At 43.7% G+C, this 24,233-nt stretch overlaps 1 protein-coding gene across 3 annotated transcripts; it reads right to left on the reverse strand.

Moving 5' to 3' along the window:
• Positions 1-5,839: 5,839 nt before the first annotated feature.
• On the reverse strand, positions 5,840-24,233 carry MSL3 (MSL complex subunit 3). 3 transcript variants are annotated; one of them, XM_060087414.1, is made up of 14 exons: positions 24,110-24,233; positions 22,721-22,803; positions 22,227-22,322; positions 21,792-21,892; positions 20,592-20,677; positions 19,924-20,046; positions 19,187-19,347; positions 18,250-18,408; positions 16,297-16,559; positions 15,521-15,630; positions 11,626-11,725; positions 11,181-11,265; positions 8,244-8,344; positions 5,840-6,447 (listed from the first exon to the last, which is right to left on the reverse strand). In XM_060087414.1, exons 1-13 carry the CDS (start codon positions 24,209-24,211, stop codon positions 8,245-8,247), a joined length of 1,569 nt encoding a protein of 522 aa, XP_059943397.1. In that variant the 5' UTR covers positions 24,212-24,233; the 3' UTR covers positions 5,840-6,447; position 8,244. The 3 variants fall into 3 exon arrangements, with proteins under 3 accessions (XP_059943397.1, XP_059943396.1, XP_059943398.1); XM_060087413.1 differs by lacking the exon at positions 5,840-6,447 and adding an exon at positions 7,445-8,064; XM_060087415.1 differs by lacking the exons at positions 5,840-6,447; positions 22,227-22,322 and having other exon boundaries at positions 7,445-8,344.

Raw genomic sequence — 24,233 nt, forward strand, 5'->3', positions numbered from 1 at the left:
AAAAGTGGCAACACCTGAAACCTCTTTATAAAATTTCCCTTAAGGGTACAAAATATGCTGGATATTTCCAAAACCAAAGCCTTGATTCCAAACAGCGAGGGCAGAGCAAAAAAACCCAGCATCAGGTGTTCCCTTTAGAGTGATTTCTGGGAGCAAGCAGGAGTTCACTTCATCGATATTATTTTAATCATGATTCTGTGATCGGTCTGGCTTGGAAGTTTTGAAGACAAAGATGTAGTTTTCCAATAGTTTTATTTCTCCTTGTTTTTCTGTATGAAATGCATGATAGAGTATTACTTCTACAAATCAGCAATTTTATACTAAGAGCAGCTGCATTACGGAGCATCTATAATGTAACCTGACATAAATCAAAAAACCTCAGGTGGCTCTCAGATATGGTTGCACATTGAAAGCAATACAGTTATGTTGACATCATCCTGTCATGATCTACCAGTCTGGACTAAACCCAAAGGACAAAGGGTACACGCAATTTGTTGAGAAGAACATTTATGGGGAAGATAGGCTCATTCACTTTTGACACAGGATGTGTAAAATCTAAGAACATTCAGCTACTTACTCCTTAAGCAACAAGAGTGATTTTCTCCTGTTTACAGAGAGAATGTTGTTTGACCTAACCTTGATTGTACCATAGTATGTTTACCATATCACGTCTTGGCATGGTAAAATGCAGGTGTTTTTTTTTTTTTTCCCCTTGCGGTACGCGGGCCTCTCACTGCTGTGGCCTCTCCCGTCGCGGAGCACAGGCTCTGGACGCGCAGGCTCAGCGGCCATGGCTCACGGGCCCAGCCGCTCCGCAGCATGTGGGATCCTCCCGGACCGGGGCACGAACCCGCGTCCCCCGCACCGGCAGGCGGACTCCCAACCACCGCGCCACCAGGGAATCCCAAAATGCAGGTTTTTAAATGTGAGCTCTCAGTTGAGAAAACCAAAGGAACTGGTTTGCCTTATGGACTAATGAACCCATGACCCCTCAGAAATTATCTAATGGGTTGCGTTTGCCCCATTCAATACAATATTTGAAATATTCCTTGGGTGACCATTCAACTCCTTTCCATAATGTCATTTATAGTTGCCCTGGAAACCAATTAGTCAGCAAAGTAGCAGACCATCACCTCCTACCCTGCTTTTTTACCACTGTGAAGTTGTTTTTATTTCTAATTTCTATGAGCCCATCAAAGAACAATCTGCAATACTGCCTAAAAACACTCTTGCTAGGGAAGGGTCGATGTGAGTTGAGGTAATGTGGAGAAAGTTTCAAAGCGATTTCAAGTTTTCATCCAGTTTTTCTCTTCTTTTAGCTCCCTGTATTACAAATGTCTTGCAATACAACTGCCCTGAAACTTAACACCCGGGAACTCTTGTAAAGCCATTTCTAATGGGGTAACTTTAGACTCTAGAAAATGTGGGGAAAAAAACCCCACATGTCTGACCATCCAACAATTCTGGGTGTATGACCTAGAGAAAGACTGGCATTTGAATACAAGGAACTATGTACAAGTGCTAGTTCTTTGCAGCACTGTTAGTAAAAGGGGGACTTGGAAACAATCTGTATGTCCAACAATGGTAAAGGAATTAATACAGGGTAGTATATCCACGTGATAGACTTTTATACAGCACTTAGAACTAAATGTGTGCCTATGTGAAAACACAAGTTGATGTCGTTTTGTATATGTACACATGTATATTTATACATTATGTACATATGTATATTTATACATGTATGTATATATGTATATGTAAGTATATGTAAATATGCATCTATATGTGTTAAAATATGATGAAGAGTATAAGAGCAAGAAGTTTCATGTGCACAATATTTGTCCACACTACCCCAAACTCAGGATAGTACTGCCACTGGGAGAAGGGCAAAGGATTGAGATCCACGTAACGGTAAAAAGAACTTTAGCCAAATCCAAAATGTTTTACTTCTTTTTCAAACAGTGGCTGGAAACAAATCTTACAAAATAAAAACAGTTATTAATTTTATGGCAAAAACATATTTTATATTCTCCTTTCTAGTTTTCTGCAAACTTTTATTTCTTACAAAATAAAACCCAGGTCATGCTAGCTACAAGATCCCAAAGATGGGTTGCTGCCTCTTTCCATTCTCTCCCTTGGTACCTGAGTTTCAGCAATTTCACCCAAGGCAATGAAGTTTGAGCTGTTCCATAGATAGTGTGCAAAACATATACACCACAAAGGCACATCGTGACGTTAGCTATTGCTGCATAACAAACCACCCCCAAACAGTGGCTTAAAATAATTAGCATTTATTTTCAATAAATAATATATGGATCAACTGGATGATTCTGCTAACCTAGGATAGGCTTGGCAGATTTTGGCTGGCTTGTTTATGCATCTGTGGTGGGCTGGTAGGTAGGCTGGGGGTTCATCGGTCTAAAATGGTTTCACTGACATGTTGGGCAGTTGGCTGGCTGTCGGCTGGGTGATGAGAATAACTAGGCAACATGTCTCTTATCATCCAGCAGTTTAGCCCGGGCTTGTCCACATCTCAGCAAGGTTCTAAGGAAGAGAAGGGAAGTGAATCAATCCTGGCACATTTTCTTGGCCAAAGCAAGTCCTAAAGCCAAACTAGTTGGGGTTTTGTATGTAGCAAAGCAGCTCTCTTGCTGAGATCTACTGAAAGTCAGTCTTATACACACACACACGGCCCAGACCAAATTCAAGGGGGAAGGAAAATCTTTTTGAAAATTGAAGTAGAGTTGAGTTACAATATTATATGTTAGATCCTACCTCTTGATAAAGAGAAACTGCAAATTTACATTTCAGGGGTTAGGGACAGGGAGATGGTGTGTGTGTAAAGGTTTAGAAATTTTTCAATCTGTCTACCACACCATGGCTTCTTATGGACCACCAAATTAAAAAAAAGGTTTTAATGCTATGACTGGTTAAGTTTTATGTGCTAAAGAATATAAAAGATAAGATGGATTATCATATATCAAAAGAAAATCTTACTAGGCTTTCCCTCTAATAGTGCGTTTTGGTTTTCAGACTACGTTTTATGTACTACCCAAACACATTTAAACAGCCTTCATCCTCTGACTGTAATAGGTGTGTTTCTATACAGCTCACAAATCTCACCCAGAATTATTTTCTGGATAATAATGGGCAACTAATAGAGGCTGATGACCTGAAATTGTCTCAAAAGTCACCTTTACAATAGTGAAGATTGAACAGTAAATAGAACTTGCAGGCTGGTGTAATTTACCTTGTGCCAAAGCAGATCTCCTAAATGACTTATTAAATCGTTCCACTGAAAGTTGTAAATCTGAATGAGAAAAGTACAAATCAATAGAAAAACACAGTTGAGCACTTTACCTCCTATGATTCTTTTATCACCTTCTGGAAGGATGAAGATTGATGTTGCAAAGAAACTCCAAAACAGGAAGACTTGTAAAGAAGAACTGGCTATGGTTTGCATTATTCTTAATTCACATGACTTTTGCTGTCGCTAACCTCCCTGTTTGTTAACCTTTTTTGGCTTATATCAGAATATCAGTATATAGTTATTCCTCATGCCCTGGCATGCAGAAGAATTTGGGAGTCAAAGAAGTTTGAAATCTGCCAACTCCCTATTTGCCTAAGAAGGACATTGTATGAAGGCACAGCCCTGGATCTTCTGACCTTCAGGTGAAGTGTGAAGTCAGTGGAGTGAGAAAAGGAGCCTTGCCTGCCTTGGGCAATGAGGCATGAAAGAAGGCATGCCGGAGTATTAGATCAAGCAGCCTCTCAGCTCTCAAAAATGGATTTCCGTGGTGTATTTTTCTTGAGTTTTAGGCATAGCCAATCCCTAGATCTCCCTGTTTTAACTGAGATATAATTCACATGCCATAACATTCACCTTTTAAAAGTATAAAATTCAGTGTTTTTTAGTAAATTCATAGAGTGGGAGAATGATCACAACTAATTCCAGAAATTTCCTCAGACCTATTAGCAGTCAGTTCCAATTCCCTCCTCTCCCCATCCTCTGACACCACTGATCTACTCTCTGTTCCTATAGTTTGCCTCTTCTGGACACTTCACATAAATGGAATCATACAATATGTGGCCATTTGTGTGTGTCTCCTCCTGGACCCCTTTTGGTGAGTGAAAGAACACAGGAAGCTGATGTTACCGGCTCTTGGGATATCCTTGCTCTCTCCCCTCCTGACTGGAGGCAAGTCTCAGCCTGGCAATCCATCTCCACAGAAGGTCAAAAGCACAAATCCATCTCCTCAGGCATGAAGTGAATGGTTGATATTTTGGCCGCGGTCTCCTACAGAGATGAAGGGAAGGCTTACACCGCAAGTCACCCAGCAAACATGCCCCAATCCTTTTTCTGAAGCAGATCCTTCATTGCTTTTCCTTTTGTCCCCAGAAATCCCCACCATCCCCTTGAGTCCACAACCCGACTGTTCAATAACACATGAACTCTTGCTTATTCACTCATTTATAGTAATTGTATTCCTTGCTGAGGACAGATGTAATATGTATGCTTTCGATGCCAGAGGTACATTGGCAACATGTATAATGTCAGCAAGATGATCTGGGCCGGCCTCCTATTTGATGCACCAGTCAATGTACAGAGGGAGTGGAGCTGGGTAAGCACATCATCCCAGGCCTTGAAAACATTCACTGGGGACTTATATTCTGCTTATTGGTCCCGCTATTTACACCAATCAGAGGGAAAGTTGAAGCAAAGAAATGGCCGTTTACAAATTCACTTTGAGTTTATAAGATGTATTCCAAGAAAGAGACACAGAGAATAGCATCCTGTTTTTACTGAAACTAGGTAAAACCAACATAATTCAATCAGCTTAAAAATACACTATCTAAGGGTTTGTCCCAAATGAACATCTGGAAGAATCTGGCTCAAGCATAAGACAAGCAGAAGCTAGAAAAAAGTGTCTCTCCAATTCCTAAAGAAGAAAAAAAAAAAGATTTAACTGGTGTACTGGGGAGTCTTATCTCATTGGGGTATAAACACAATTTCCCCGTTCCTGCTTTTAATTTTAATCTGTTGAAACTTCTTTTCCCAATGGATACCAAGTCCCTTAACAGCATCTTGCCAGACTTTATAACTAGTGAAAACTTTAAGTAATCAAACCCACCTAAACTGACATCCACACACCAGTTAAAAGAGTTACCCATTCTTTCTTGGATGAGCTTAATTTGGGGAAATGTTGCCATTTATGGTTACATTAAACTTTTTAAAATTAAGAACTGGTTAAAGTAACACACTTCCTAACTTAACTTGGTTAGTAAAAATAACAGTGGTATGGTTGTATAGATTTTCTTAACTATATCCCCCCACCAATGCCTTACTCATCCTCATCTTTCAATACCTAGCAGTTTTTGGTACCAGTTAGGTGGTTGTCAATAAACGTTCAGATAAACTTACCTTTGGCTAAATGTTAAAGGGCAGGGGCCACTGAGTTATTAAGAAAATAATGGCAAAACAGGGTAATTGCACTTGCTCAAATGTTTATAGAGTTGATAAAATAATCTAATGACAGACGTCAACTTTTGTAAAATGGTAAATTTTTCTTTTTTTGTATACACTGTACTATGAAATGCTTTACAATCTACTTGTTTGGAAATGTTGTTTTTCCCCCTCACATGTTTTTTTCAAAGTCCTAGTACACCGATATGACACACAAGTTATAGAAATATTTTCAATACATCTTTAAACAACTTAAAAGGAAGACATTAATCCAATGATGTGATACTTAACTGCAAGATTTGGCAGTTTAGGAAAGTAACAATATAAAAATTGACCAAAAAACAATAATGCATAATTTTTATAAGGATGGTCTAGACATTTAAATTCATTTAATTTTTAAAAATTTATTTTAATTTTTAAAAATTTATTCATTTTTGGCTGCGTTGGGTCTTCGTTGCTGTGCGCAGGCCTTCTCTAGTTGCGGCGAGCGGGGGCTGCTCTTCGTTGCGGTGCACGGGCTTCTCGTTGCAGTGGCTTCTCTTGTTGCGGAGCACGGGCTCTAGGCAAGTGGGCTTCAGTAGTTGTGGCATGCGGGCTCAGTAGTTGTGGTGCATGGGCCTAGTTGCTCCGCGGCATGTGGGATCTTCCCGGAACAGGGCTTGAATCCGTGTCCCCTGCATTGGCAGGTGGATTCTTAACCACTGTGCCACCAGGGAAGTCCAGTCTAGACATTTAAATCATTTTTTTAACTGATGAATTATTTGAAAAATTATTAGCAATATACAATAAAGGGATAAAACTTTGAACAGTTATTTAAATCAACCTAAGGTACAAATAATCAGCTTAAGGGAAGTTGTGATTAAGAACCTGGCAGTCCAGTGGTTAGGACTCTGCACTTCCACTGCAGGGGGCACACGTTTGATCCCTGGCCGGGGAACTAATATCCCACATGCACATGGCCACACACACACACACAAAAATGCCTTTAGGGGAAGAAAATAATTGTTCATTATTAGAAAATGCATTAATTGTAAACTCAAGGTATATAACTATGTAAATGTTCCAAGAGACAGTCTGTGTTCATTTCATTGGGGACATTTAACAAGTAGATTCTTATAAAAGAAAAATTTTTTCTTTTCCAGGCCATGAATAATTACTGATTTAACTTTTTCAACAATTCAGAGCATACTGCAGGTGCACCAGATTTAAACAAGCATTGCATAAACCAAATGGAGATGAAACCTAGCATGAACCCAAATGCTACTCCAGGTTAGAAGCCAAAACCTGACGTTTGCTTAGCAACTATGTGCACTAAGAGGACATTACTCGACTTCGAGGTTCTGATTCTCACGGGTCAGTGTATACAGAAGTCTCTTTGATGGAACCATTTAGAGAGCTTTTGAAACTCCCTGTGGCTCTTGTGGTTCATGTCCAGTGATCTTTGGAAATTAAGGTCAACTAAACTGAGCTACGAGAAAATGCAGATGCTACGTTCAAGGCTTGTATGGTACTGGCATCCCTCAAACAGAGCTGGAACTTTCTAAAATATCCTGAGGAAAAGGGCAGGCATGTGAGAGACTTAGGTGAGGATTAGAAGGATGACTTCAGAGACCATCAGCTGGTAATGCTGGAAGAGGCTAAATATGTCGGCCCCAAACCAGCAAGGAGCTGTCCCAACTTCCAGTAACCACCTTCTAGTCAGGCAAAATCAAAGAAGGAAAGGAAAACAAAAGTCCTTAATAAAAAAGTCACAAAGGGGGCTTCCCTGGTGGCGCAGTGGTTGAGAGTCCGCCTGCCGATGCAGGGGACACGGGTTCGTGCCCCGATCCCGGAAGATCCCACATGCCGCGGAGCGGCTGGGCCCGCGAGCCATGGCCGCGGAGCCTGTGTGTCCGGAGCCTGTGCTCCGCAACGGGAGAGGCCACAGCAGTGAGAGGCCCGCGTACAGCAAAAAAAAAAAAAAAAAAAAAAAAAAGTCACAAAGGGAAAACAAAATAAAACACAAAAAAGTTATGAATCAAAGTTACCTTGCTGTTTTTCTACAATGAAGAAAGAGGACAAGACCAGAGTGAAAACTCTCTCTTGGTTCTTTCCAACAAGATGGGCAATGATTTATTTGAGATCACCCAAAATAACATCCTACAGAAAGGGAACTATAACATTACACAACCAAGTGTAGCTATAAAATCTCAAACATTCAGGCAATGCTTTATTTAGATCACCAAAAATAAGGTTTTATAGAAAAGGAACTGTAACAAGCAAATGTATAGCTGCAAATTTTCTTTTTGCCATCAATATCAACCCCCTCTAAAATATTCTGGGACTACTTTTCGGTTTCCAAGCAAAACTAATGTTTTGTTGCTCAGCCTCATCACAAGAATGAAAACGGTTTGCAAAACAATTTTGTTTAATGCTAACAAATAGTTAAAAAATGTGGTTATTGCTAAAAAGTAACTCCGTCTACTGAAACAGCCCAACCTACGCACACTTTCGTGAACATTTCACTGTGAACACAGCTGCTCTTTTCCCGCCGTCACAGATGACATGTACCGTGGCAAGGGTCACATGTTGGAGGCCGTTCAGGTACCTAGGAAGTAATCCTTAACAGAAATAACTACGGTAGGTAAGCAACTCAAACAAATGGGCCCGCCTCTGCCACACCCCCCCAAGGCGGGTGTCGCATTCGCTCTAAGGAAGGCCCACCAACTCCCTAGTTCTTTATCGGGAACCGAGAGTGCAAAGCTAGATAGAGAAGCTGTTCTTCCAGAACCATCAAAACCTTAATAAATCGCCCTGGGGTTCTTCGTGCTGTAGTGCGCCTCACAGGCAGCAACATAGGCAGACTCTGGGAAAAAGTCATCATGGTATTCTGCTAAAAACCTGGAAAAAAGAAAACAAATAGCCCCTATGATCACTACAATAAAGGCCAAATACCAAGAAGCAAAATTTTAACTTCCAACCACTCTAACATTTCACTCTTTTCTGTATGAGACAGAAAAAAAATAATGAATATAATCTTGATGTCTATATACTGATTACTTTCATTGCACATATCCGGCTTCGACGTTAATGACTATTTCATTGGAATCCTTTCACTATCAAGTGTACAAATAGAAATAGAACCTAAACTCCACTAGGTGGCAGTCTTGATTATATAATCACTTCTGTGCAAAAAGGCCTCGTGACTATTTCTACATTTTCCTCATCTCTTTATTTACTTATTTATATTTGGCTGCACCAGGTCTTAGTGGAGGCTCGCAGGATCTTTAGTTGTGGCATGCGGTTCCCTGACCAGGGATCGAACCCGGGCCCCCGGCATTGGGAGCATGGAGTCTTAGCCACTTGACCACGGAAGTCCCACATTTTCCTCTTTTAAAAACAAACTATAGGGGCTTCCCTGGTGGCGCAGTGGTTGAGAGTCCGCCTGCCGATGCAGGGGACACGGGTTCGTGCCCCGGTCTGGGAAGATCCCACATGCCGCAGAGCGGCTGGGCCCGTGAGCCATGGCCGCTGGGTCTGTGCGTCCAGAGCCTGTGCTCCACAATGGGAGAGGCCACAGCAGTGAGAGGCCCGCGTACCGCAAAAAAAAAAAAAAAAAAAAAAAAAAAAAAAACTATAAAAAATAAATTATAAACTCAATAAATGTCACCTGAGAAATTCACAGTACTTACATGGCCTAAGTTAAATCAAAACTGAATGGTTTAATAAGTGAAGAGCATTTTGTGTCCCAATTTGCCATGCCAAAGGTGCTGCAGTTCCACCAAAATAGGTAAGCAAGACTGACTTATGCCTGACTATGGATGGATGTTAAAATGTAGCCACTCAAGAATCTGCAACACAGAGATACTACGTTGACTCTGAAGTATCAAATATTTCCCCATGAATGGCTAAAACATTCTCACATGGGCCACATTAGCTAGTAAGCTAAGTAATTAGCCCCTTATTTGTTTCCCCTGCCTCTTCCCACCTGTCCAAATTCCTAAAAAGATAAGGATAAACCGCTGCAATACCTTCTTCAGTAAAAACCAAATCAAAATTCATTTGAGAGATAACTCTTTCTTCTTTGAGTGTACGCTTCCTACAGCAATTACTTATCCATTGATTCTCTAGTTGACGTCTTTGGATACATTTTCGAAACATTTTCATTACAGCTGACCCTTGAACAATGTGTGGGTTAGGGGCACCGACCCTCTACACAGTTGAAAATCCCTGTATAACTTACAGTTGGGCCCTCCATATCCACTGTTCTTCCACATTCCTAGACTCAACCAACCACATGGATCATGTAGTACTATAGTATTTACTATTTTTAAGAATCCACATACAAGTCGATCTGTGCAGTTCAAACCCGTGTTGTTCAAGGGTCAACCATACTATATTTATTTGTAAATCTTTCTAAGTTACCTCCTAAAACCCTAATTTCTATTTCGTATTGGGCATACCTCAAAATTAGCAGTATCTCCTATGCTAACTTGCGGCTGTCTTATTTTGGCATTATTTGATTTCAGCTTAATGAAATGTTGATGCCAAACAGAGTTGTGGGGTTTTTTTGAGGGGGAGGCTGGAGGGGAAGAGAGTGTTTTTGAAACTTGTTTCTAATAAAATGTTATAAAGTCTAATTCCACTAATTGGATACTTTGTTCAAAATACCCACACAAATATCTTTTAAAAAGTTCAAGACCCAGGGCTTCCCTGGTGGCACAGTGGTTGAGAGCCCGCCTGCCGATGCAGGGGACACAGGTTCGTGCCCTGGTCCGGGAGGATCCCATGTGCCACGGAGCGGCTGGGCCCGTGGGCCATGGCCGCTGAGCCTGCGCGTCCGGAGCCTGTGCTCCAAAACAGTAGAGGCCGCAGCGGTAGGAGGCCCGCGTACCGCAAAAAAAAAAAAAAAAAACAACAAAAACTCCAAGACCCATTTCTCTGGCTGGAGTGGTCTCCACTCTGGTAAATCCTACTTGATTAGCTCTTGCAGGTTAGGGACTAAATACAAGGAAAAGGTACCCCCTTAAAGAGAATCAAGAAACAGGTCAGGGAGATATGACAAGTTGGGTGAGGCAGAGTGACAACCAGCCTTGAACTCCAAGAGGAACTGGTCAATAGACATCTGGGTGGGAGAGTTGGGCCACAGCCATAACGGAGGCTGGGGTCCACAGCCCCAGATGCGGGGGAGGGGAGAGAGCCTCGGGGCAAATGATCTGACACTAATAAAATGACTGGCTCTGTCAGGTGAAGGAAACAATACCTTTCTCCGAACTCACAAACTATCAGCACATTTATCTTAACTCCAAAACAGACACCAAAAGCAGACCTGTAAATTTAAGTTAGTTTATATACATGCAACAAAGAAAAGTCACATACTTAGGGTACTCCTGAATAAAATACATAGAATTACATTATTATCAATCTCACTCACTTCTTTAGAAAATTAATTTTCTATTCACATGGAAAATTAATTTTCTATTCACATGGAATCCAACTGGATTCTTCTAGTGACACCAAAAAATTTTACCTCCGTACAATGAATACCCTTCACTTAGAAACCAGATAAACTATGAAAAAAATAGCCCAAAACCCCCATGTTACAATTACTGTTAGAACCAACCATACTTGGGTAATACTGCTACCCACAGAGCTAGCTTCCACATCTGGTGAAGACAAGTTCAGAAAAGTCATACATAAGGTGGCGGAGTAAGTTTTGACAAACTAATAACAATACCTCAGAAAGAGATCAAAGTGCTTCAGTAAAGCCTTCAGATTCTTCTCAGAAAAGGACATCTTTCCAAGGATTTCTGGAAGTTTCACTGCATTAAAAATAAAAGCAAAACCATTTACAATCAATCGGCAGAATCTGGCGATGAGTAGGACACACTCAGGGATCCTCTGGCTCCCCATGTGTCTTTATTTGAATTAAAATTAACATCTATGTTGCCAAACAACACCAAAACTCCTACTGAACGCAAAAACAGAGTAGTAGTACAAACATTACAAACACAATTTTTATGAAATATAAGATCCATTTGGTGTTTTTTTTTTTGAGATCAACATTTAATGATTTTTCTTAGACCCCAAAATTACCACAAGATGTACATAAGCTTATAAGTGTTAAAATCAAAAAAGAAAATAAAAAGGGAAAGAAGAAAGCAGGGACCAGGATTTCTTACCGAACAATCGCAGCAAGTGTTGCGCCCCATAAATGTAAGAGGGTGGAGGTGGCTGGTCACCTGGGGGGTAACTGTCGGGTACAAGTTTCCAGGAGAGGACCTGGGAAATGCAGATTGAATGCTTTGTTGTTATATCTTAACACTCCATTACCAACAGATCTGAACATTTGGAATCCCGGCAAACACATACACAATGACATTCTCAGGCCAGCAGAAAGACATCACCCATCAAGTGTCACATTTCTACACCCAAGCTTCCCATCCCTCTGGCACCTCTGGAGCTGCCTCACAGCTGGACCAGAAAATGGGAGGAAACCAAATGTGGAACAAAACAATGACAAGAAACCAATGTGGAGGTTCTAAAGCCATCCCACCTTCCTTGGCAACATGGAGACACTTCTAATCACCTAAAAATTATGACAAATTGCATGACGATGAAAAAAATATGCCACTCGGGCTTCCCTGGTGGCGCAGTGGTGAAGAATCCGCCTGCCAATGCAGGGGACACAGGTTCGAGCCCTGGTCTGGGAAGATCCCACATGCCACGGAGCAACTAAGCCCGTGTGCCACAACTACTGAGCCTGCACTCTAGAGCCCACGAGCCACAACTACTGAGCCCACGTGCCACAACTACTGAAGCCCGCGCACCTAGAGTCCATGCTCTGCAACAAGAAAGCCACCACTATGAGAAGCCCATGCACCGCAACGAAGAGTAGCCCCCACTCGCTGCAACTAGAGAAAGCCCACGTGCAGCAACGAAGACCCAATGCAGCCAAAAATAAATAAAATAAAATTTAAAAAATATGCCACTATATCAAATAACACAAACTTATAAAAATAAATAAAATGAGAAAGGAAGACTTAAAATTAGATTAGGGAAATATTTGATTTTCTAATTTTCAATAGCTACTACCTATAAATTAGCTGTAACCGTTTTGGTCATTTTGCCCCTTTTCCTTTACTGAAAATTCTGCTGTATTAGACAGTGAAGCAATAAAAAGTGATCCAAAGATGTTTTGAGTAATGTTACCATTGTTTCAAGGTTCTCTAATTTTCTGCTATGTTAGATTCACTTTGGAACCTAATTTCATCCATTGAATCAAGTGAAAATAGACTTCAACCCTAGTAACTGATTTCTTTTCCTTCACTTTGAATTTCAGAACTGTGGGTGGATTTGCGGCTTTTGTTAAAGTAAGAGTTGAATTTCCATAGAAATACTTCAGCAAATCATAGAACGCTTCTCCTGAGTTACTGTTTTGCTTTTTGAGATCTGTCAAGTTTAATCTGGAAATAGCGTCAAAGGAAACCCTCTACAAGACAAAGCAGAAGGATGCCAAAACGACCCGAGAAAGGCTGATGTAGTCAATTTGATCAAATGAAATTGTAGAAGTTAACAAGTACCACCATGGTTCCATATAACTCCATGCAGAATGTCTGGGCTTCAGCCCTTGCCTCACCGACCCCACCCTTCTGTGCTGTACCAGGCTCAGGGTAGGAGTAAGTTTCAGCACCTTTACACTCTCCCCAGCACCTAACCCAGTGGTGCACACAGCTGAAGCTCGGGAACTGTTTTCAACAATGATACTCAAAGTGAACATAGGCGGGGCTTCCCTGGTGGCGCAGTGGCTGGGAGTCCGCCTGCCGATGCGGGGGACGCGGGTTCATGCCCCGGTCCGGGAGGATCCCACGTGCTGCGGGGCGGCTGGGCCCGTGAGCCGTGGCCGCTGAGCCTGCGCGTCCGGAGCCTGTGCTCCGCGGCGGGAGAGGCCGCAGCGGTGAGAGGTCCGCGTACCGCAAAAAAAAAAAAAAAAAAAAAAAAGTGAACACGGGAGTCTGAGACCACTGAAGGCACGAAGTGCACGTGTGCAAAAGCAGCTCATCTGGTTAGTTAGCAAGCCAGTCTACCTCACTCAATTTTGCATCTCAGTGCAGTGACTCATCTCCTATTTGTCAAAGAGGCATTATGGGGGTAAATAACAAGTTTCTAGTGGAGGATTCTTAACTGAGGTGTGCACGGGAACCACCTGTGATCTCAAGCAGGAATGTGAGTCCAGACCCTCCCCATGTGGTGGGGCAGCGAACGTCATGGGGAGAGTGAGTCTCAGGTGGTCAGGATGCAGAGCCCTGGGGAAAACATACTGCAATATAGGCACTTATGGAGGGGGAATGCACTAAGGTCTCACGAATCATTGAGAGTCTGCCCAACTCCAACCACTGACTAGAAATCCTACTTTTTCACTAGAGCTTGCAGCTCTACCTAAAACCACTAGATGGTGGCCTTGCACCAGTGACCAGATTGGGAATGGCCGTGCCTCAATATTCAGATGTCTTCTAGAAGAAACATGATTCCCCTTAAATAACACTTGCAGGGCCCTCTTGTCTGAAAAATGGAAAATCAGGGACTGCTTGCACTAGGAATTTCCTAAATCTCCCCTCAATATCACTGTAACACAAATTGAGTTTTCTAGCAGGGGTCAGCCAACTTACAGCCCTTGGGCCAAATCCAACCCCCTTGTGCGAAGAACGGTTATGTTTTTAATGGTTTTTTAGAAATCAAATGAATAATACTTCACGACATATGAAAGTCATATGAAATTCAATTACTAGCGTGCGTGAATGAATTTTGGAGGCACACTGCACACTCATTCATTTGTGAACTATCCATACCGCTTTCACGCTGGTGCACAGCCCTGAAGATATTTACAATCTGACCCTTTATAAGAAAAGTTTGCTGACCCCTGTCATCAAATATTCTTTCTAGTAAAGCCATCCTTCCCTATGCACAGAAACAAGAAAAATCCCACTTCCTAGGTGAGATTCACAGAATATCCCAGTGGACTAAGACATCTCCTGAACTCCTGAAACACTCACTACCTACCTCAGTTAACTGGCCTTAAAAATAGTTTTAAATTGAAGTTCTCCCATCCATAAAGTGGAACTCTGGTGGTGAGGCTGTTCTCGAGAACTTGAGGTAATTTAGGTCAAGCGCCTGGCACAATGCACTACTGTTGAGGATGGTTTTTTAAAAATATTTATTTATTTATTTATTTATTTTGGGCTGTGTTGGGTCTTCGTTGCTGCGCACGGGCTTTCTCTAGTTGCGGCGAGCGGGGGCTGCTCTTCTGTTGCGGTGCTCGGGCTTCTCATTGTGGCTTCTCTTGTTGCAGAGCATGGGCTCTAGGCACGCAGGCTTCAGTAGTTGCAGCACGCAGGCTCAGTAGTTGTGGCTCATGGGCTCTAGAGCGCAGGCTCAGTAGTTGTGGCGCACAGGCTTAGTGGCTCTGCGGCATGTGGGATCTTCCCAGACCAGGGCTCGAACCCATGTCCCCTGCATTGGCAGGCGGATTCTTAACCACTGCGCCACCAGGGAAGTCCCGAGGATGGGTTTCATATTTTTAAATGATTGAGAAAATGCCAAAAGTGGAATATTTCATAACATAGAAAAATTATCTGATATTCAAATTTCAGCATCCATAAATAAAGTTTCCTTGGACCACAGCACACTCATTCATTTACAGAGTGCCTATGGTTGCTTTGGAGTTGGGGAGTCTCAACAGCAACTGTGTGGCCTGCAAGGTTTAAAATATTTACTCTCTGGCCTTTTGCAGAAAAAATGTGCTGATAACCATTCCATAAAATGAAAATAATCACACTTCAATACTTGTACTTATTTGAAATAAAAGATGAATGTTAAGTGTAGGGCTGGAATCCTAACCATTGTCTCATTTTAGAAACCACAAATACAATGTTGCAATCATATGAACCATTCTGTTACCATTCGCAGCAACAGTAACATAATGTGTCTTCTAAGAAAACCCAACTTTCTCCTGCAGGATTTAAGAAACCACAAAAGGAAGGACTCACTGGGGATGAACAGCAGGCAGTAACTCTTTACCTCATTTATTTCATTAGTTCTTCTGCCTTCAAAGCCAGCAAACACCGCACTCCCTTCCTTGCTAGGGGTCAGAGGAACGGGTGAGGATGATCTGCTATGAACGGGTGTCTCTTCAAAAGGAAAAGATGTTCATTATTCACTTGTAAATCACAGAGCTACGGAATTAAAGATTGCTGGAAGACCTTTACAAGCAGCAGAGATGTTATTAATTTTTAACAATAAGACTTCCCTATTAAAGACAATACCTGGAATATTATTTGGTGGAAAAAAGCAAAGCAAGGGAATCAAGTACTGAGATACGCTACGTGATGAACCTTGAAAACATTGTTAAGTGAAAGAAGCCACAGACGGAAGGCCACATATAGTATGATTCTACTGATATGAATACACGCCCAGAAGAGGCAAATCCATAGGGACGGGAAGTGACTAGTGGGTGCCCAGTACGGCAGATTAGGGCTGAGGGGAGGGACTGCTACCAGACTTGTCGGCCAGCTCTAATCGGTCAGCGCCGAGGATCCACGCTGCAGAGCTGAAGGCGTGGGGGGCTCCCTTCTCTTAGCTATAGCTGATGGTAGGTTAGAGACAATGCCTCGTGAGCCTCAGGCGGGCCGAACTCCTGAGTCAAATCCCCAGAGCCGAGCAGGCGAATCTGGATGTGAGCCTGTGCTCGTCCTGTTCTCCCCCAGCCCCTCCTGCCGGCTGGACGCGTTTCAGGGGCGCGAAGTGGCGCATCGGCTCTCCCCGGCGCAGCCTTCCTGCCCGAGGGGTGGACCTACTCTTTTCCAGGTGCAGGAACAGCTTGGGCATGCTGGCAGACGCGTCCTGCTGCCGGCGCTTGGGCTGGGGCGAGGCGCTGCTCTCCGACAGCCGGTCACAATTGGCCGAGTGGCGTGTGGACCGCCGCAGAGACTGCAAGGCTTCCGGCTCGGCTTTGCGCCTTTTGGGGGTGGCTGGCTCGCCTGTGGTGGGCTGACTCTCTGTGGACTGTGGTGTGGATGGATTCAACAAAGGTGGGCTTGGAGAGAGCTCCTCTGGGTTCCTACGGAAGACGGGACAACGCCACACGTGTCTGGCCCACAGAATCTCTGTAAAACCTGGAGGGGTTCTTCAATGGCTTCTTTCACACAGTAAACACACCCTCCACTCCACTGCAGGAGGCTTAGAAACTTTCACTTCCAGATGTGCCGAAATATTTTCTTAAAAAGTAACTAAATAGGGCTTCCCTGGTGGCGCAGTGGTTGAGAGTCCGCCTGCCGATGCAGGGGACACGGGTTCGTGCCCCGGTCCGGGAGGATCCCACATGCCGCGGGGCGGCTGCGCCCGTGAGCCATGGCCGCTGAGCCTGCGCGTCCGGAGCCTGTGCTCCGCAGCGGGACAGGCCACAACAGTGAGAGGCCCGCATACCGCAAAAAAAAAAAAAAAAAAAAGTAACTAAACATATTAAATCATTTTAACCCTTTAAATAATTCCTCAAGGCACACTGGCATTAAAGATTGTGACGCCCTTTTATACTTGTCTTAGGTCAGTGGTTCTCAACTGGGAGTGATTCTACTCTGCCAGTGGACACTGACACCTTCTGGAGACAGTTTTGATTGTCACAACGGGGAAAGGGCCATTGGGCTCTAATGGGTGGAGCCCAGGGAGGCTGCCCAACACCCTACAATGCACAGGACGGTGCCACCACAAAAGATGATACACTTCAAAACATCAGTAGAGCCAAGGCTGAGAAACCCTGGTGGAGAGAATAAGAACACCACATTATCTCATCACAGTGTCACTACTGGTAAGACTAGAAACACCACAAACATCGGCCAAATTTTGTGGCAACACGCGGTCCACCCCAGACCCTGGGAACCTCGAGGTTTGGAGGAGGGCATGGGGACATCAACACAGGTCCCCAGTGAGTCACACAGGCCTCTCAAATGGGGTGGAACCAACGGGGAAGGAAGGCAGGCTGAGAAGAGACGGTCATGAGGCAGACAACCAGGAGACAGGACCCGGGGTGGGGGGAAAGGTGGCCGACACATGGCACAGCAAGTGCAAAGGCAGATGGTAAACAGGCAAGAAGAGATGGATGAGTGGAAATCATGAGAACAGACCACTCTCAGGAAGACGGGCCTCGGGGAGAGAGGGAAGTAGCTTACACAGATGTAGGCATAGACTCAGGGTGGGGGACTTTCAACCCCCCCAAAGAATAGATATTTGGAAATGCTTGGTCATTGAGGGAAGAAAGTGGGGACACAGCAGACCGGGAAGGAAACTAACCTTACCTGAAGGGCAGAGGTGGCCAGCCCTTCATGAACTTCCTCATTTAATAACTACCTACAGAAGCAAATGTTCTCTCCATCGTACAGAGGCAAAAGCAAGAGGCTCAAAAGACACCTCCCCAAGTCTCACAACCTATATGTGGGGGAGCCAAATTCAAACCCACATCTACCTTTCTCAGGCTGTGCTCTCTTCACCCCACTGTCTTTGGAAAGCACGGGATGGCTACACAAGAGCCAACTTCTCTACACTGAAATCTTCACTTGGTAAAACCTTTTAGAGACACTTGCAAGTGAATGATGACTTAGCTTACCCAGGAAAAAAGAAAGCGACCAGTATGGGCGCTTTGCAATTTACTCCCTCCTCCAAACACGTTGGCCCCATAGCATCCAATAGAAATCTTCAAAAACAGATTTAGCTATTTCATTGCTGATATCTGACGGTTGAACTGCAAGTTAACTTACCTATTAGTGTTTGTGGTACTTTCCTTAATCGGAAGAAAAAATTTGGACGAAGTCACCTTTTTATACTGAACTTGTTCATATGGATAGAGCAAAACCAATGGGAGAGTGTAATCAAAGGTTATTCTTAATCCATCCACCATCTCCTTACAAAGGTCAACGCTGGAAGGATTAAAGAGATTAGAGATGCAGTAAAATAATAGAACTTTCCAAAATGTCACAATGAAATTGCACATTTTAAGAAGGAAGAGTTTTAAATGCTATATACTACACCTATGTGTGTAAAAACTAAAGTTAGCCTGTAGATGCTAATAATAAAGAATTAAATGGGAACACAGATCTATAATATAAAGTGCAATAAGTAATTTTACCTTACCACACTGAACACAAATGAATATGCCCAGTGCCACACAAGGAGCCCAAGCAGTCTGTGCTGCAGAAGGTGGACAGACCCCAATCACCGGGAGCTGAAGGGGGCGGTCCTGACGAACTAACACACCTGTTTAAACTTGAACAATCTACGTGTCTGATTCTACTCCTGCTGGCTCATGTGCGCAAGGCAAGCTATGAGGACAATTACTCAGACTAGGAAAAAGACCTGTTTGTGAACAAGCCTCGATAAAATTCTCATCCCCCATTCAGGTACTTCTCAAGGAAAAAAAACAGTTATCTCCCTAAATTACATCATTGAAAAAAACTCCAGGTGTTGAGGCAGTGCATATACTCAATGGATCCACACCACATACCTAAGGAGTTACTGAACATTCCGAAAAAGGGACAATATTTTGAAATTAAACTGGTTATTACGTGAATCATCAAGTGCTATAGTAAATGAATTCATAATAACTGAAACAGAGACATGTTACTTGTTCTAAATGGAAGTCACTTCTCTAATACCCAAAACGAACCATGAAACGCCAACCATCCCTCCCCTACTTACTTCTTTTCTGCTGGGATATAATGCACATTCATGTTGGCATGTGGCATAGCGTGATGGTGACGAGGCCTCTCATTGGCTGAAAAGGCTGCATTGATAGCAAAATGCTTCACGTATGATTCCAAAATAGTTATGATGTTGGTCTGGCACGGAAGTTTCACTAACTGTTAACAAAAATATAAACATCTGATGTATACATCCCATTGTATAAACCATATATTCCAAGAAACAGTGGTCTTGTCTACATCATTTTTGAAGCTCAAAAATAAAGCCAACTGTGTTTGAAGATAATTTTTTAAGCAAATGTGCTTTGAAGCTCTTTGACTTTTTTCTTCTACTGACCATATCCCCATGTAGATTACAGTAATAATTTAAAAAATAAATGCAAGCAGTGATTCTCAGCTTAGTGATCCATTAGAACCACCTGCGGAGCCTCTAAGATATCCACAGCTGCCACCCCCAACACCAAGAATCAATTTCACCTTGACCTCTTGGTTGAAGCCCAGGCATCAGGACTTTGCGAAGCTCCCTAGAAGATTCTAATGGGCAGCCAGGGCTGGAAAAGACTGCACACTTTCATCAGCAGAACAGTACTGTCAGAGAAGTTTAAAACCCGACTCAGTACAAAACTTAAAATATGAATTGCATTCCTCCAAGGTTCTCAACTTTTTAAGATTGCAAAATACAGCTAAATGAAAGCTCTATTACAGATGCATGTTTTATATGTTATCCCTGTGTACCCGTTTCCTCCTGTTGATATAGTAACAATCGTCCTCAAGCTTCTTCTTCAGAACTTCAGGGATTTCTATAGTTATTGTTCTTTCTTCCATTTCCTTTTTTGCATGCAGCTCTGGTTCCTCCTTCTGCAACATCACAATTTCAGTTTTAGCTACTTAAGACAGAGAGTCTATATCCAAAGACGGACTAACATAAGGACAGCCTACAATGAAACAAACCCAGTTAATCTTCGACATTTACACCAGTAATGACGCCAAGTGTTCTAATGAAAAGTATATTAAAAGCCAAAAGTTAACTTGTTTTAGGCCACTAACCACATTGCAAATGATTATTTTGCTTCTTCCCAACTTAACTTTACCGGTGGGATTCATGTTAACTTTGTAGACAGGCAAACAGAAGATGCCAAACTCTGATACTTAATCGGCATTATAAAAAGTTCACACTTTCACTGGAAAGAAAGAGGTAGCTACGATTTGTGAAAACACTTTATGGGTACGAAGAGCCAAGGACAGGTTCTTACAGTAACTATAAGTAAGGGTTAAGGGTTATTTCCCCTTATATATGAAGTACAATTTTACAATGTTTGGTTAAAGAAAACATTTCACAACTAGAAATTTACCACTAAAATATATGCCAAAGACAAAGAGTTTTTACAATAAAAACTTTATACCACTTCAGTCTTTTCTTCAATATCACTTTCTTCACTTATTTCTTCATCCTTTTCTTCACTACTGTCATCAGAAGAACTGCTTATTGCTATAGGTAAAACACAAAATACCAGGCAAACCTGCATTATACACTTCCCTAACGCTTATGTTTACAATTCTTTAAGGCGGCATGCATGTCCTACTGCTGGTAATAATAAACTACTATCCTGCATAAATTTTAAACGCTGAACACAATGACTGTACCTTTCAGAATAGAAATTTATTTTGAAAAAATGTAACACCAATTTCAAGGGATGCAAAAACCACACAGGTAAATGATCTGCAAGTGTTTAGTCACCTAGGATCTTATGGTTCCCTGCCGCATTCGTAAGTGGAGCAAGGTACCAAGAAGAAAACATGAGAATGCACCTCTGAGGGGTCCGTATAAAGACACTGGCTGAGAAGGCAGTGGTCATGTGCAAGGCTGATGAGGTCTAATTAGAATCTTATTGACTGCTACTTTAATTTTTAAAAACAAAAGGGGCGGGGCTTCCCTGGTGGCGCAGTGGTTGAGAGTCTGCCTGCTAATGCAGGGGACACGGGTTCGAGCCCTGGGCTGGGAGGATCCCACATGCCGCGGAGCAACTAGGCCCGTGAGCCACAACTACTGAGCCTGCGCGTCTGGAGCCTGTGCTCCGCAACGAGAGGCCGCGATAGTGAAAGGCCCGCGCACTGCGATGAAGAGTGGCCCCCGCTTGCCACAGCTAGAGAAAGCCCTCGCACAGAAACGAAGACTCAACACAGCAAAAATAAATAAATTAATAAACTCCTACCCCCAACATCTAAAAAAAAAAAAAACACAAAACAAAAGGGGCAAACGTTTTATGTAATGAGCTTAAAATGTTTCCCTGTCTGTAATTCGAATGAATCTTCCCCCTCCATCCTGCGGTATAAAAGAACTAGGTAGGGCTTCCCTGGTGGCGCAGTGGTTGAGAGTCCGCCTGCTGATGCAGGGGACATGGGTTCGTGCCCCGGTCCGGGAAGATCCCACGTGCCGCGAAGCGGCTTGGGCCCGTGAGCCATGGCCGCTGAGCCTGCGCGTCCGGAGCCTGTGCTCCGCAACGGGAGAGGCCACAACGATGAGAAGCCCGTGTACCGCAAAAAAAAAAAAAAGAACTAGGTAAAACTCCTTTTAACCAGAGAAAATGAGTCAAGCCACTCACAGTTTTCAACATTTTCATCTTTTTCTTCAGCAGGGAGGCTTTTTAAGACAGAATCCACACCAGGCAACCTGCAGCGCTTCTTCTTTCTTCCTGTGCTTCTCCTGAAACAAACACAACTGAAATGCTGACGATGACTGATATTGGTCTTGAGGAAAAAAACCAAACACAATAACAGTACTTCTTAAGTACCTAAGATGTAATTAAACTTTAAAACATAACTGGTAATCTCCACTTCAGAATGCTACACAATAACCTCTCTGAAAGCACAGCAGTTATTTCGAATACAATAGAAACACTATGCGCTAACACACTTTAAAAATGTAAAATTACTTAAGAAACCATGTTTACCAGATTTTAAAACTTTCATAACATAAAAATTCTAAACACTAAAAGAAAACACACTGAGTAACATTTATATGCTTTTTGTATTCTTACAGGCGAGCTACAGCTTTCCTTGCCAATTTACGCTGTAATCTCCGATTTTCATCGGTGTCACGAAGGACATGATCTTCAGCTGCCCATCTATCCCAGCTAATCAAACAAAAAAGGAAAAGAATGTAAAATTCATTATTTTAGCTTGATATGAAACCAATGTTAAAAGCACCTCACAGGAACAGATGTGTCTCAGAATTACTTACATTTTAGAAAACTATTTAAATATTTTAAAATCACAAAAAAGATGTAAACTGAAACCGGAACTCATTCAGACACAGAAGCAACTGGGGTTTCCAAAATTACCCATAGAGAATCCAAATATAATCGACTTAGAAATAATCATTCTTCAGAGTAGGCAAGGTTTGATTTTTTTAAAAAAGCAAAAACAGGAAATGAAACTTTCCTGGGAGTGTTTCTAGAACTTAACAAAGAAGTTTGCAATGTTCCTGTGCAGAGGTGATCAATTTTCATTCCGGTTTAACAAGTACACTCACCTTCTATTCCAACCATTAAAATGGATCAGATATTCTGGGATCTTTCTGCCTTTTTCGTCTTTCCCAACAATAACATCGACAATCTGAAACCAGGAAATATCGTCCACAAACGATAGAGCATAGAGAATATTAGAAGCTGGATCAGGAAAACTAGATCATACACCTTTTCGTAAAAGAAAAGAAAGCATTCTCTCCTTTTTTAGACAGAGAGCTGGACTGAAACATTTTTCCTTTCAATTCCATTTTTTTTCCTGAGTGGATGCCTCAAAATAGGAAGCATCCCTCCAACCACCCCGATTGGTCTCTGAGTGTGAGAACGGGTGCAGCTTCCGAAACCACTGGCCGGCCGAACTGTCACTAACTAAAAAGGGTCCAGGCTAGACAAGCGAGCTGCAGCCGAGAGACCTTTGGGAGTTGTAGTCTCCTGGGCTCCGCTGCGTCCGGGTCCAGTTCGGCTCGCAGCTTACGCCATCCCTCCCAGCGGTGTCCCATGGGAAACGTCTGGGGCAAATGATGGGGCGTGTCACCCTTGGGGAGACTCAGGCGGGGAGGGAGGAAGCACAGCAAACAGAAAACTGAGACGGGGTCAGCGGGGGTAAAGTCCGAAAGTAAAATGTAGAGCCCGGAAGGCTTGGGCAATCCCCCAAAGGGCAGCACCTCCCAGACACACCTGGGGCCCGGGACTAGCCCCCAACTCCCGGAGTGCGAAGCCAACTCCCTCTGGCCGTTCAGACCTTAGCTGCTGCAGATGTGGCTCAACGTCCCCCGAGCCCCGGAGACTTAGGCGGACAGGCACGGGGCGCGACACGGAGATTGAAAATCTAAATGTTGCAAGGCCCTGAAGGACTATGACAGCCGGGCAACCTTGCCCTCGGGGTGCGGGTCGCGGCCTACGGAAGGGGGCGAGCCTAGACACGACTGGGGCCCCAGGGCAACGACATCGCCAGTCCACGGCCAGTACTGCGGCGCTATGGATTAGGATCTGGCCCGGGTCGATCAGGGCGAGGCGCGGGAGCCCACGCGGCACTAGATCGCACAGGATGAGGGGCGGTTTAACCGTCAGGCCGAAGCTGTGTGCCTCCTGGGTATGCGGCCCCCGCTGCCAGCTCCCGGGCCTAACGACTTGGCACACCAGGCTCCGAGGGCGCCAGTGCACCCCAGGCACCGGGCGGAAGCGGAAGAGCCCGGGTCCCGACTCCCCATCGCGGTGCCCCGCGAGCGCCCCCTGTAGCCCGTGTGGTGCCGCGCAGGCCGAGGAGCCGCGAGCAGGGAGCACCCGGGCCCCGCCACTTCCCCAGCTCCGCGGCGCCGTCCACACCCGCATCCGCATTCGCCTCCCGTCCCGGGGTCCCCGGCCCGCGCCTCCTCCCTGTCCCTCCGCGGCGGCACCTTGGCATCGTACAGCACTCGCGCCTTGGTGGGGTCAGGCTCGAAGCACAGCACTTTCTCCCCTGAGTGGAATTTAAATTTCATGCCCTCGCTCGCGCTCATTTGCTCATCGTGGCGGAGGGCG

This window comes from Mesoplodon densirostris, chromosome X (genome assembly GCF_025265405.1).
Source record: "Mesoplodon densirostris isolate mMesDen1 chromosome X, mMesDen1 primary haplotype, whole genome shotgun sequence".
Classification (NCBI taxonomy): domain Eukaryota; kingdom Metazoa; phylum Chordata; class Mammalia; order Artiodactyla; family Ziphiidae; genus Mesoplodon; species Mesoplodon densirostris.

Excerpts from the sequence above, each read along its gene's own strand:
- MSL3 (XM_060087414.1), bottom strand. The coding sequence starts at position 24,211 with ATGAGCGCGAGCGAGGGCATGAAATTTAAATTCCACTCAGGGGAGAAA. Across the intron at positions 20,678-21,791 it reads AGATGAAAATGTTGAAAACT|CAATAAGCAGTTCTTCTGAT; the intron begins GTGAGTGGCTTG and ends TTTTACCTATAG. Across the intron at positions 8,345-11,180 it reads CACTTTGATCTCTTTCTGAG|GTTTTTAGCAGAATACCATG; the intron begins GTATTGTTATTA and ends TCTTTTTTCCAG.